The sequence below is a fragment of the Heptranchias perlo genome, chromosome 3 (genome assembly GCF_035084215.1).
Source record: "Heptranchias perlo isolate sHepPer1 chromosome 3, sHepPer1.hap1, whole genome shotgun sequence".
Lineage (NCBI taxonomy): Eukaryota > Metazoa > Chordata > Chondrichthyes > Hexanchiformes > Hexanchidae > Heptranchias > Heptranchias perlo.
The window spans coordinates 139925880-139939877 of NC_090327.1; the positions used below are offsets into that span (position 1 = coordinate 139925880).

The 13998-nt window shown below is 45.6% G+C and overlaps 1 protein-coding gene and 1 pseudogene across 1 annotated transcript; both read right to left on the bottom strand.

Moving 5' to 3' along the window:
* Positions 1 to 1418: 1418 nt before the first annotated feature.
* Positions 1419 to 5363, bottom strand: LOC137308959 (probable G-protein coupled receptor 139). Its single transcript, XM_067977367.1, has 3 exons — positions 5349 to 5363; positions 5195 to 5273; positions 1419 to 2317 (listed from the first exon to the last, which is right to left on the bottom strand). The coding sequence occupies exons 1-3, from the start codon at positions 5361 to 5363 to the stop codon at positions 1419 to 1421; spliced, it is 993 nt and encodes a 330-aa protein (XP_067833468.1).
* Positions 5364 to 7568: 2205 nt separating this feature from the next.
* On the bottom strand, positions 7569 to 13744 carry LOC137307641 (probable G-protein coupled receptor 139; annotated as a pseudogene).
* Positions 13745 to 13998: the final 254 nt, after the last annotated feature.

Below are 13998 nucleotides of genomic sequence, written 5' to 3' on the forward strand. Positions count from 1 at the left end.
CCACTTTGTTCTAAAATCCCACATAGTCCCTTAATCAGGTCAGTTAATGACCTGAAATACCTAAATAAATACTCTCAAGTAGCATCCCGCTGGCTTTAATTGCCTGCGGGATTCCCACCAGCGGGGGCTGCGCGCGCACGCCGGCGCGTCAGCGGGGAACCCGGAAGTGCGCGGGTTCGGGGCGAGCTCCGGTACCGCGCCGGGATTCTCCGATTTTCGGAGCCCCCCCGCCAGGAACGCACCCGATAGCGGGTGGTAAAATAGAGCCCATGATATTAGTTAATAAACTCAAAACGTGAGAGCAGGGAGCTGATCAGTCAAATCAGGCTTGCTTAGTCCTTGATATCATAAGGCAGGAGTTTGACCAATGCTTTTCATCCCGAACACTGTGAGGTCGCCGCTGGTGGGTCAGCTTTCCATAACTTCAATGTATTTCACTCCAGGGGTGTGTGAGGGGAGAGAGTGTGGACTTTATTACTCACTGCTCTCCCCAGGGGTGTGTGGGGGGAGAGAGTGTGGACTTTATTACTCACTGCTCTCCCCAGGGGTGTGTGTGGGGGAGAGAGTGTGGACTTTATTACTCACTGCTCTCCCCAGGGGTGTGTGAGGGAGAGAGTGTGGACTGTATTACTCACTGCTCTCCCCAGGGGTGTGTGGGGGGAGAGAGTGTGGACTTTATTACTCACTGCTCTCCCCAGGGGTGTGTGGGGGGAGAGAGTGTGGACTTTATTACTCACTGCTCTCCCCAGGGGTGTGTATGTGGGGGGAGAGAGTGTGGACTTTATTACTCACTGCTCTCCCCAGGGGTGTGGAGGGAGAGAGAGTGTGGACTTTATTACTCACTGCTCTCCCCAGGGGTGTGTATGTGGGGGGAGAGAGTGTGGACTTTATTACTCACTGCTCTTCCCAGGGGTGTGTGGGGGAGAGAGAGTGTGGACTTTATTACTCACTGCTCTCCCCAGGGGTGTGTGGGGGGAGAGAGTGTGGACTTTATTACTCACTGCTCTCCCCAGGGGTGTGTGTGTGTGGGGAGAGAGTGTGGACTTTATTACTCACTGCTCTCCCCAGGGGTGTGTGTGTGGGGAGAGAGTGTGGACTTTATTACTCACTGCTATCTTACAGGGAATGCCGAGATGGTACAAATATTAAATAATATTTCTCTTGTTACCTTTTCAATTCTCCAATACGGTGAAACATTCGGTGTAATTAGTTGCGATATGTTATTTTACAACTTGTACTTCATTGATATATAATCTTTGACAGCACTGTAAATGAGTTGCTAAATTCCCTCAGGTTATAAAGGTTTCAGTGATTGGAGAATACACAGTGTTTGCAGCACCGTGGCCTGGTGGAGAGAGAATCAGACACCGTATGACGCAGAACGGTCTCTGATCTGAGAAAGTCTTCAGATCTTCTCATTATTTAATGAATTTTATAATTACAGTGAAGGGATATTTCACCACATTCTTCAACTGCTCTCTGAATTTAATCTGTGTCACGGCATAAATACAAGTGTTTGTGCAGCAACTCATGAGCTGGAGCATGAATCCCAGTTCTGGTAGAAACCTGGGTAGAATTACAGAATAAAACCCCAACACCCACATCCGGTACCATATAGAATGCACCATAAACAGTGCCCAGAACAGTATAAAGTTTCCTGATATAACAAACAGTAAAATTATGGATTTCCTTCGGCTCTCCATCTCTGGGTCTCTGGGACTCTCCCCACTGCTGTGACCCCGGAGTCTCCTGCGGGCTCTGCTGGCCACTACAATGTATCTGACGGTGAAAACATTGAGCAGCAGAATCAGAACAAATGGGATCCCCGGGGTGAGGATATAATGAAGGAGTTCGATAACTGCCCACACACGTGAAAACAGAACAACGGCAGGTAAAGAACAAAACCACGGTTGGTTGTAAAGCAAATACCGACCCGTGAACATAAAGAAGCAGGTGATGTTCTTTAAACAGATCACCACACTCACTGTTCCCAGAACCACAGCCGCCGTTCTCTCGGTGCAATATTTAGTTTTCAGATTCTGGCAACAAATGGCCACAAATCGATCGAAGGTGAAAGTGACGGTGAACCAGACGGAACAGTCTGTGGCTGCGAAAAGCAGGACGGCGTGGATATTACACACGGGGATGGACCACAGGAAACGAAACTGACCCTGATAGACAATGGGAATCTGCCTGAGTATCAGATCGAAGATAACGACCAGTAGATCCGCCGCTGCCATCGCCACCAGGTAATGAGTGACACATTTGGAGAGACCGCACTTTCCCCGAGATAGGATCACTATCGTCAATAAGTTAACTGTAATGAAGGGAAATAAACAGGGCAATTGTACATCAGGCTGGAACTGCCTGTAAATATTTGTACCGTCTCTGGATCTCCAGTAAATATTATTACCATTTCTGGATCTCCGATAAATATTCGCACTGCCTCCGGATCCACTGTAAATATTAATACCGTCTCTGGATCCCGTGGAAATATTAGTAATGTCTCTGGATCCTCTGTAATATTAGTACTGTTTGTGGATCTCCTGTAAATTTTAATAAAATCTGTGGAACCCCTGTAAATATTACTACCGTCTCCGGATCCCACTGCAAATATTATTGCCATCTCTGAATCCTCTGCAAATATTCGTTAAGTCTCTGGTCCCCCTGTAATTACTAACGTCGTCCATGTAAATATTCGTTAAGACTCTGGACTTCCTGTAAATATTAGTACCGTCATTGGATCCCCAGTATATATTAGTAAAGTCTCTGGATCCCCTGTAAATATTAATGCCATCTCCTGATCCCTTGTAATTTTTAGTACCATCTCTACATCCCCTGTAAATATTAGTACCGTCTCTGGATACCCTGTAAATATTAGTACAGTCCCTCGATCCAGTGTTAATATTAGTGCCGTCTGTGGACCTGTGTAAATATTAATACCGTCTCTGAACCCCCTGGAAATATTAGAATCGTCTCTGGTTCCCCTGGATATATGAGTACCTCCTCTGGACCCACGCTGACTATTGATACAAACTCTGGATCCACGGCCTTTATTATTATAGATTCTGGTTCTCCTGTAAATATTAGGACTGTCACTATGTCCTCTGCCAATATTAGTACTGGATTCCACTATAAATATTAGTGCCAAATTAGGAACCCCTGTAAATATTAATACAGTCTCTGGATCCCCCTGCAAATGTTATTGCCGTCTCTGAATCATCTTCCAAAATTCTATAGATTCTGGAACGGTTCCTGCAGCTTGGAGGGTAGTAAATGTAACTCCACTATTTAAGCAAGGAGGGAGAGAGACAACAGAGAACTGCAGACCTGTTAGCCTGACATCAGTAGTAGGGAAAGTGCGAGACTCTATTATAAAGGATGTGATAACAGGACACTGAGAAAATATGAACAGGATTTTCAGAGTCAACATGGATTTTTGAAAGGGAAATCATGTTTGCTAACCTATTGGAGATCTTTGAGGATGTAACAAGTAGAATCGATAAGGACGAACCAGTGGATGTGGTGCATTTGGATTTTCAGAAGGCTTTCGATAAGGTCCCAAACAGGAGGTTGTTGAACCTCAATGCCCTTCCCTCCATCATCAGGTCAGAAATGAGGGTATTCACTGATGATTGCACAGTGTTCAGTTCCATTCACAACCCCTCAGATAATGAAGCAGTACGTGCCCGCATGCAGCAAGACCTGGACAACATCCAGGATTGGGCTGATAAGTGGCAAGTAACATTCGCGCTGGACAAGTGTCAGGCAATGACCATCCCCAACAAGAGAGAGTCTAATCACCTCCCCTTGACATTCAATGGCATTACAGTCGCAGAATCCCCCACCATCAATATCCTGGGGGTCACCATTGACCAGAAACTTAACTGGACCAGCCATATAAATATTGTGTCTACAAGAGCAGGTCAGAGGCTGGGTATTCTGCTGCGACTGACTCACCTCCTGACTCCCCAAATCCTTTCCACCATCTACAAGGCACAAGTCAGGAGTGTGATGGAATACTCTCCACTTGCTTGGATGAGTGCAGCTCCAACAACACTCAAGAAGCTCGACACCATCCAGCACAAAGCAGCCCGCTTGATTGGTACCACATCCATCACCCTAAACATTCACTCCCTTCACCACCGGCGCACAGTGGCTGCAGTGTGTACCATCCACAGGATGCACTGCAGCAACTCGCCAAGGCTTCTTCGATAGCACCTCCCAAACCCGCGACCTCTACCACCTAGAAGGACAAGGGCAGCAGGCACATGGGAACAACACCACCTGCACGTTCCCCTCCAAGTCACACACCATCCCGACTTGGAAATATATCGCCGTTCCTTCATCGTCGCTGGGTCAAAATCCTGGAACTCCCTTCCTAACAGCACTGTGGGAGAACCTTCACCACTTGGACTGCAGCGGTTCAAGAAGGCGGCTCACCACCACCTTCTCAAGGGCAATTAGGGATGGGCAATAAATGCCGGCCTTGCCAGTGGCGCCCACATCTCATGAACAAATTTTAAAAAAAGTTAGAGCACATGGAATTCGGGATAATATACTGGAATGGATTGAGAATTGGTTGACAGACAGAAACAGAGAGTAGGAATAAACGGGTATTTTTCGATTTGGCAGACTCTGACTGGTGGGGTGCCGCAGGGATCGATGTTTGGGCCCCACCGATTCACAATCTGTATCAAAGATTTGGATGAAGGGACCAAATATGATATTACCAAGTCTCTTTCCTGATTCCTCGCCGTGGGTCCATAGAAAGAAAATTACCGGTATCACATACCTACTCCGTTATTGCTCTCTCAGACCATTACTGCAACACCGCAGCTGACAATATCGAGTAATCTGTCGCGCGTCTCTCTCTTTTTTTTCTCCCTCTTTTTAATCTCCTTGTCCATACGAAACACACTTCCTATGATCGCCTTCCAATTCCTGAAGGCAAACAGAAGAATTAGTCACGTCAGTTAATGCATACACTTATCAATCGCAGTGCGTGTGCAGTTTGTACAGACAACTTGTATCCGTACTTACCGGGGATCACAAGCGATCTCAGTGGGACCTCCAAGAACTGTCGAAAACTTAAACTTATGATCACCTATTATATACAATGCATTAACTCCAAACACTTATTTCAGACAAGTGAGAATTTATTAAAGAAAACTTGTATACAAGGGAAGCGTACCCGAAACAATGCTCAGGGCTCCGTCTTCGCTGAGTTCAAGAAACAGCTCACGTTTATACAGTTCATTAACAACGCCCACCTGTCATAGAATATGGGCATATGCGTACATTCTTTACTGCTTCAGATAGTTAGATAATCAACATAGGGAACCCACCCTCTGGTTCCTCATGACCGTCTCATGATGTTGCACACAGGTCTGGGAAAGTATTTTTCCCCAAGAAACTGTCCTTTTTATCAGTAAGTCTGTACCTAGTCTCAAGTCTGTATGGTCATTCATTTCTGTTAGTCAGACAGTGATCAGCATGAGAGAACTTGAAGTAATTAGACAATAGGGCTTCTGTATGTCTTTGGTGAGAAACTAAAATATAAGCTTCAAATTGTATTCAGCTGGTCAGTTAGTCTGGTCAAATATCCATCATGCATTTCTTCATTTATGGTTTAGGTGTATTAAAAGTTAATATGATCAGGTATCTCTTTATACATTTCCACACCAGGGGAGTGTGGAGAAAGAGAGTGTGGAATTTACTGCTCACTGTTCACCCCAGGGGAGTGTGGAGAGAGAGAGTGTGGAATTTACTGCTCACTGTACACTCCAGGGGAGTGTGGAGAGAGAGAGTGTGGAATTTACTGCTCACTGTTCACCCCAGGGGAGTGTGGAGAGAGAGAGTGTGGAATTTACTGCTCACTGTTCACCCCAGGGGAGTGTGGAGAGAGTGTGGACTTTACTGCTCACTGTTCACCCCAGGGGAGTGTGGAGAAAGAGAGTGTGGAATTTACTGCTCACTGTTCACCCCAGGGGAGTGTGGAGAGAGAGTGTGGAATTTACTGCTCACTGTTCACCCCAGGGGAGTGTGGAGGAAGAGAGTGTGGAATTTACTGCTCACTGTTCACACCAGGGGAGTGTGGAGAGAGAGAGTGTGGAATTTACTGCTCACTGTTCACTCCAGGGGAGTGTGGAGAGAGAGAGTGTGGAATTTACTGCTCACTGTTCACACCAGGGGAGTGTGGAGAGAGAGAGTGTGGAATTTACTGCTCACTGTTCACCCCAGGGGAGTGTGGAGAGAGAGAGTGTGGAATTTACTGCTCACTGTTCACCCCAGGAGAGTGTGGAGAGAGAGAGTGTGGAATTTACTGCTCACTGTTCACTCCAGGGGAGTGTGGAGAGAGAGAGTGTGGAATTTACTGCTCACTGTTCACCCCAGGAGAGTGTGGAGAGAGAGAGTGTGGAATTTACTGCTCACTGTTCACCCCAGGAGAGTGTGGAGAGAGAGAGTGTGGAATTTACTGCTCACTGTTCACCCCAGGGGAGTGTGGAGAGAGAGTGTGGAATTTACTGCTCACTGTTCACTCCAGGGGAGTGTGGAGAAAGAGAGTGTGGAATTTACTGCTCACTGTTCACCCCAGGGGAGTGTGGAGAGAGAGAGTGTGGAATTTACTGCTCACTGTTCACCACAGGGGAGTGTGGAGAGAGAGAGTGTGGAATTTACTGCTCACTGTTCACTCCAGGGGAGTGTGGAGAGAGAGAGTGTGGAATTTACTGCTCACTGTTCACCCCAGGGGAGTGTGGAGAGAGAGAGTGTGGAATTTACTGCTCACTGTTCACTCCAGGGGAGTGTGGAGAGAGAGAGTGTGGAATTTACTGCTCACTGTTCACTCCAGGGGAGTGTGGAGAGAGAGAGTGTGGAATTTACTGCTCACTGTTCACCCCAGGGGAGTGTGGAGTGAGAGTGTGGAATTTACTGCTCACTGTTCACCCCAGGGGAGTGTGGAGAAAGAGAGTGTGGAATTTACTGCTCACTGTTCACCCCAGGGGAGTGTGGAGAGAGAGAGTGTGGAATTTACTGCTCACTGTTCACCCCAGGGGAGTGTGGAGAGAGAGAGTGGGGAATTTACTGCTCACTGTTCACCCCAGGGGAGTGTGGAGAGAGAGAGTGTGGAATTTACTGCTCACTGTTCACCCCAGGGGAGTGTGGAGAGAGAGTGTGGAATTTACTGCTCACTGTTCACCCCAGGGGAGTGTGGAGAGAGAGAGTGTGGAATTTACTGCTCACTGCCCTCTTACACGGAATCCCAAGATGGTACTAATGTTATATAATATTTTAATTTTGCTCTTATTTTGTTAACTTTTCAATTCTCCAATACGGTGAAACATTTGGTGTAATTAGTTGCGATATGTTATTTTGCAACTTGTAATTTCTTGAGATATAAACTTTTACAAATGCTGTAAATGAGTTGCTAAATTCCCTCAGGTTATAAAGGTTTCAGTGATTGGAGAATACACAGTGTTTGCAGCACCGTGGCCTGGTGGAGAGAGAATCAGACACCGTATGACGCAGAACGGTCTCTGATCTGAGAAAGTCTTCAGATCTTCTCATTATTTAATGAATTTTATAATTACAGTAAAGGGATATTTCACCACATTCTTCAACTGCTCTCTGAATTTAATCTGTGTCACGGCATAAATACAAGTGTTTGTGCAGCAACTCATGAGCTGGAGCATGAATCCCAGTTCTAGTAGAAACCTGGGTAGAATTACAGAATCAAACCCCAACATCAACATCCTGAATCAGATAGAATACACTGGAAACAGTGCCCAGAACAGTATAAAGTTCCCTGATATCACAAACAGTAAAATTATGGATTTCCTTCGGCTCTCCATCTCTGGATCTCTGGGACTCTCCCCACTGCTGTGACCCCGGAGTCTCCTGCGGGCTCTGCTGGCCATCAAAATGTATCTGACAGTGAAAACATTGAGCAGCAGAATCAGAACAAATGGGACCCCCGGGGTGAGGATATAATGAAGTAGTTCGATGACTGCCCACACACGTGAAAACATAACAAGGACAGGTACAGAACAAAACCACGGTTCGTTGTAAAGCAAATACCGACCCGTGAACATAAAGAAGCAGGTGATGTTCTTTAAACAGATCACCACACTCACTGTTCCCAGAACCACAGCCGCCGTTCTCTCGGTGCAATATTTAGTTTTCAGATTCTGGCAACAAATGGCCACAAATCGATCGAAGGTGAAAGTGACGGTGAACCAGACGGAACAGTCTGTGGCTGCGAAAAGCAGGACGGCGTGGATATTACACACGGGGATGGACCACAGGAAACGAAACTGACCCTGATAGACAATGGGAATCTGCCTGAGTATCAGATCGAAGATAACGACCAGTAGATCCGCCGCTGCCATCGCCACCAGGTAACGAGTGACACATTTGGAGAGACCGCACTTTCCCCGAGATAGGATCACAATCGTCAATAAGTTAACTGTAAGGAAGGGAAATAAACAGGGCAATTGTACATCAGGCTGGAACTGCCTGTAAATATTTGTACCGTCTCTGGATCTCCAGTAAATATTATTACCATTTCTGGATCTCCGATAAATATTCGCACTGCCTCCGGATCCACTGTAAATATTAATACCGTCTCTGGATCCCGTGGAAATATTAGTAACGTCTCTGGATCCTCTGTAATATTAGTACTGTTTGTGGATCTCCTGTAAATTTTAATAAAATCTGTGGAACCCCTGTAATTATTACTACCGTCTCCGGATCCCACTGCAAATATTATTGCCATCTCTGAATCCTCTGCAAATATTCGTTAAGTCTCTGGTCCCCCTGTAATTACTAACGTCGTCCATGTAAATATTTGTGAAGACTCTGGACTTCCTGTAAATATTAGTACTGTCATTGGATCCCCAGTATATATTAGTAAGGTCTCTGGATCCCCTGTAAATATTAATGCCATCTCCTGATCCCTTGTAATTTTTAGTACCATCTCGACATCCCCTGTAAATGTTCGTACCGTCTCTGGATACCCTGTAAATATTAGTACAGTCCCTCGATCCAGTGTTAATATTAGTGCCGTCTGTGACCTGTGTAAATATTAATACCGTCTCTGAACCCCCTGGAAATATTAGAATCGTCTCTGGTTCCCCTGGATATATGAGTACCTCCTCTTGATCCACGCTGACTATTGATACAAACTCTGGATCCACTGCCTTTATTATTATAGATTCTGGTTCTCCTGTAAATATTAGGACTGTCACTATGTCCTCTGCCAATATTAGTACTGGATTCCACTATAAATATTAGTGCCAAATTAGGAACCCCTGTAAATATTAATACAGTCTCTAGATCACCATAAATATCAGAACAGTCTGTGGATCTCCTGTAAATTTTAGTAAAATATGTTAATCCCCTGTAAATATTAATACCGTCTCTGGATCCCCCTGCAAATGTTATTGCCGTCTCTGAATCATCTTCCAAAATTCTATAGATTCTGGAACGGTTCCTGCAGCTTGGAGGGTAGTAAATGTAACTCCACTATTTAAGCAAGGAGGGAGAGAGACAACAGAGAACTGCAGACCTGTTAGCCTGACAAAAGTAGTAGGGAAAGTGCGAGACTCTATTATAAAGGATGTGATAACAGGACACTGAGAAAATATGAACAGGATTTGGCAGAGTCAACATGGATTTTTGAAAGGGAAATCATGTTTGCAAACCTATTGGAGATCTTTGAGGATGAAACAAGTAGAATCGATAAGGACGAACCAGTGGATGTGGTGCATTTGGATTTTCAGAAGGCTTTCGATAAGGTCCCAAACAGGAGGTTGTTGAACCTCAATGCCCTTCCCTCCATCATCAGGTCAGAAATGAGGGTATTCACTGATGATTGCACAGTGTTCAGTTCCATTCACAACCCCTCAGATAATGAAGCAGTACGTGCCTGCATGCAGCAAGACCTGGACAACATCCAGGATTGGGCTGATAAGTGGCAAGTAACATTCGCGCTGGACAAGTGTCAGGCAATGACCATCCCCAACAAGAGAGAGTCTAATCACTTCCCCTTGACATTCAACGGCATTACAGTTGCAGAATCCCCCACCATCAACATCCAGGGGGTCACCATTGACCAGAAACTTAACTGGACCAGCCATATAAATGCTGTGGCGACAAGAGCAGGTCAGAGGCTGGGTATTCTGCGGCGAGTGACTCACCTCCTGACTCCCCAAAGCCTTTCCACCATCTACAAGGCACAAGTCAGGAGTGTGATGGAATACTCTCCACTTGCCTGGATGAGTGCAGCTGCAACAACACTCAAGAAGCTCGACACCATCCAGCACAAAGCAGCCCGCTTGATTGGTACCACATCCATCACCATAAACATTCACTCCCTTCACCACCGGCGCACTGTGGCTGCAGTGTGTACCATCCACAGGATGCACTGCAGCAACTCGCCAAGGCTTCTTCGACAGCACCTCCCAAACCCGCGACCTCTACCACCTAGAAGGACAAGAGCAGCAGGCACATGGGAACAACACCACCAGCACGTTCCCCTCCAAGTCACACACCATCCCGACTTGGAAATATATCGCCGTTCCTTCATCGTCGCTGGGTCAAAATCCTGGAACTCCCTTCCTAACAGCACTGTGGGAGAACCTTCACCACACGGACTGCAGCGGTTCAAGAAGGCGGCTCACCACCACCTTCTCAAGGGCAATTAGGGATGGGCAATAAATGCCGACCTTGCCAGCGACGCCCACATCTCATGAACGAATAAAAAAAAAAGTTAGAGCACATGGAATTGGGGATAATATACTGGAATGGATTGAGAATTGGTGAACAGACAGAAACAGAGAGTAGGAATAAACGGGTATTTTTCGATTTGGCAGACTGTGAATGGTGGGGTGCCGCAGGGATCGATGTTTGGGCCCCACCGATTCACAATCTGTATCAAAGATTTGGATGAGGGGACCAAATATGATATTTCCAAGTTTGCTGATGACACACATAACTCGGTGGGAATGTGAGTTGTGAGGAGGATGCAATGGGGCTTCAAGGGGATACAGACAGGTGAAGTGAGTATGAAGGAACATGGCAGATGGAATATAATGTGGAAAAATGTGATGTTGTCCACTTTGGTAGGAAAGACAGAGAAAACAGAAATGCAGAATATTTTAAAATGGTGAGAGATTGGGAGATGTTGATGTTCAAAGGGACCTGGGTGTCCTTGTACATGAGTCACTGAAAGCTCACATGCAGGTGCAGCAAGCAATTAGGGAGGCAAATGGTATATTGACCTTTATTGCAGGAGGATGTGAGTACAGGAGTAAAGATATCTTACTGCAATTAATTGAGACTGCAACAGGAGTGTTGTGTACAATTTTGATCTCCAAGGATATACTTGCCATAGAGGGAGTGCAACGAAGGTTCACCAGACTGATTCGTGTGATGGAGGGATTGTGGTATGAGGAGGGATTGAGTCGACTCGGCCTGCATTTTCTAGAGTTTAGAAGAATGAGAGATGATCTCATTGAAACAGGCAAAAATTCTTAAAGGGCTCGACAGGGTGGATGCAAGGAGGATGTTTCCCCTGGCTGGGGAGTCTAGAACAAGGGGTCACAGTCTCAGAATAAGGGGTGGGCTATTTGAGACTGAGATGAGTGGAAATTTCTTCACTCGGAAGGTGGTGAATCTTTGGAATTCTCTTTGGAGGTTCAGTCATTGAGTACATTCAAAACAGAGATCGATAGATTTCTACATATTAAAGGCATCAAGGGATATAGGGATAGTGCAGGAAAATGGTGTTGAGATAGAAGTTCAGCCATGATCTTGTTGAATGGTGGAGCAGGCTCGATGGGTCGATTGGCCTTCTCCTGCTCCTATTTCGTCAGTTCTTATGTTCTTATGTACCGTCTCTGGATTCATGGAAATATTGGAACCACCTCTGGTTCACCTGGATATATGAACACCTTCTCTTGATCCACTCTGACTATTGATACAGACTGTGCATCCCCTGCCTTGATTAGTACCATCTCTGGTTCTCTGTAAATTTTACTGCTGTCACTATATACCCTGCAAATATTAGTACCGTCTCTGGATCCCACTGTAAATATTAGTACATTCTCTGGATCCCCTGTGAAACATGATTTATATAATTAATAGCTGGATGTATAGACTTACCAGGAATACCGACATCAGCGAGTGTGGGAAAGAGAATGACAAGAACGGTAATACAGTGAAACATGACATACAGGCTTCCCGGAGACACCAACAGCAGCGAGTGTTGGACAGGGAATAAGAACGGTAATACAGTGAAACACGGTTTGCAGAATTAACATCAACAACTTGCAATTATATCGTGCTCTTAACGTAGTAAAACATCCCATGATGCTTCAAAGGAGCAATTATCAAACAAAATTCATGACAGAGCCACAAAAGGAGTTATTAGGACAGATGACCAAAAGTTCGGTCAAAGAGGTCGGTTTTAAGAAGAATCTTAAAGAAGGAGAGAGGTGGAGAGCTGAAAATGTCTCGGGAGAGAATTCCAGAGCTTGGGACGTAGGCAGCTGAAGGCATGGCCACCAATGGTGGAGCGATTAAAATCGGGGATGAGCAAGAGGCAATAATTTGATAAGTGGAAAGATCTCAGAGGGTTGTAGGGCTGGAGGAGATTGCAGAGATAGGGAGGGGCGAGGCCATGGAGCGATTTGAAAACAAGGATGAGAATTTTAAAATCGAGGCGTGACCAAAACGGGAGCCAATGGAATTCAGGGAGCACTGGGGAGATGGGAGAACGGGACAAGGGGTGAGTTCAGTTACGGGCAACAGAGTTTTGGATGAGCTCAAGTTTATGGAGGGTGGAAGATGGGAGACCCACCAGTAGAGTATTTGAATCATCAAGTCTAGAGGTAACAAAGGCATGGGTGAGGGTTTCAGCAGCAATGAGTTGAGGCAGGAGCGGAGGCTGACGGAGTGCGAAGTAAGCGGTCTCCGTGATAGAGCGGATATGTGATCAGTAGCTCATCTCAGGGTCAAATAGAAACGGGCTGGTTCACCCTCAGAGAGTGGCCAGGGAGAGGAGTGGAGTGGGTGACTAGGGAATGGAGTTTGTAGCGGGGACCGAAAATAATGGCTTCAGTTGTCCCAATATCTATTTGGAGGAAATTGTTGCTCATCCATTCTTGGATATTGGACAAGAAGTGTGACAAATGAGAGACGGTGGATGGGCCGAGGGAGGTGGTGGGGAATAAATAGCTGGATGTAGAGACTTAGCACCGACACTGACGGCAGTGAGTCTGTGACCGTAAATGAGAGAACGGTAATAGAGTGAGACATGGTTTATAGAATTAATAGATAGATATAGAGACTTACCAGAGACACCAAGATCAGCGAGTGTGGGAAGGGAATGATAAGAACAGTAATACACTGAAGCATGGTTTATAGAATTAATAGCTGGATATAGAGGCTTACCAGTGATACCAACAACAGCGAGGAGGGGATAGTAAATCACTTGTACACCGGCAAAGGCAAAATACATCCGATCGTCTAATGATAGCGAATCATAATGTGCATAAAGATATTGAAACATCCAGAATGGACTGTTCCAATCTATTGTTCTCAGATTCCGACCCATTGTTGTAACATTCCAATCTATTGTTCTCAGATTCCGACCCATTGTTGTAACATTCCAATCTATTGTTCTCAGATTCCGACCCATTGTTGTAACATTCCAATCTATTGTTCTCAGATTCCGACCCATTGTTGTAACATTCCAATCTATTGTTCTCAGATTCCGATCTATTCTTTCCCTCTCTGTGGAGCCGCTGATCCCTGTTAGTGCCGGGGGTGATGCTCCCACTGACACTATGGGATAACACGTTGAAAGTAGTCGCTTATAAATAACAGAGAGAAACACTCCAGTGACACAATTAGGGCCAATGGAGACTGACATTAATTACAGTCACTGAACAAACAGATTCAGTTAAAATCTTTAACCCCATCACTTTTTATATC

Bases quoted from the DNA above. Each gene is read 5' to 3' on its own strand.
- LOC137308959 (XM_067977367.1), bottom strand. The intron at 2,318-5,194 runs GTACGCTTCCCT...CCTTCATTACAG, and splicing joins AGCCCTGAGCATTGTTTCGG to TTAACTTATTGACGATAGTG.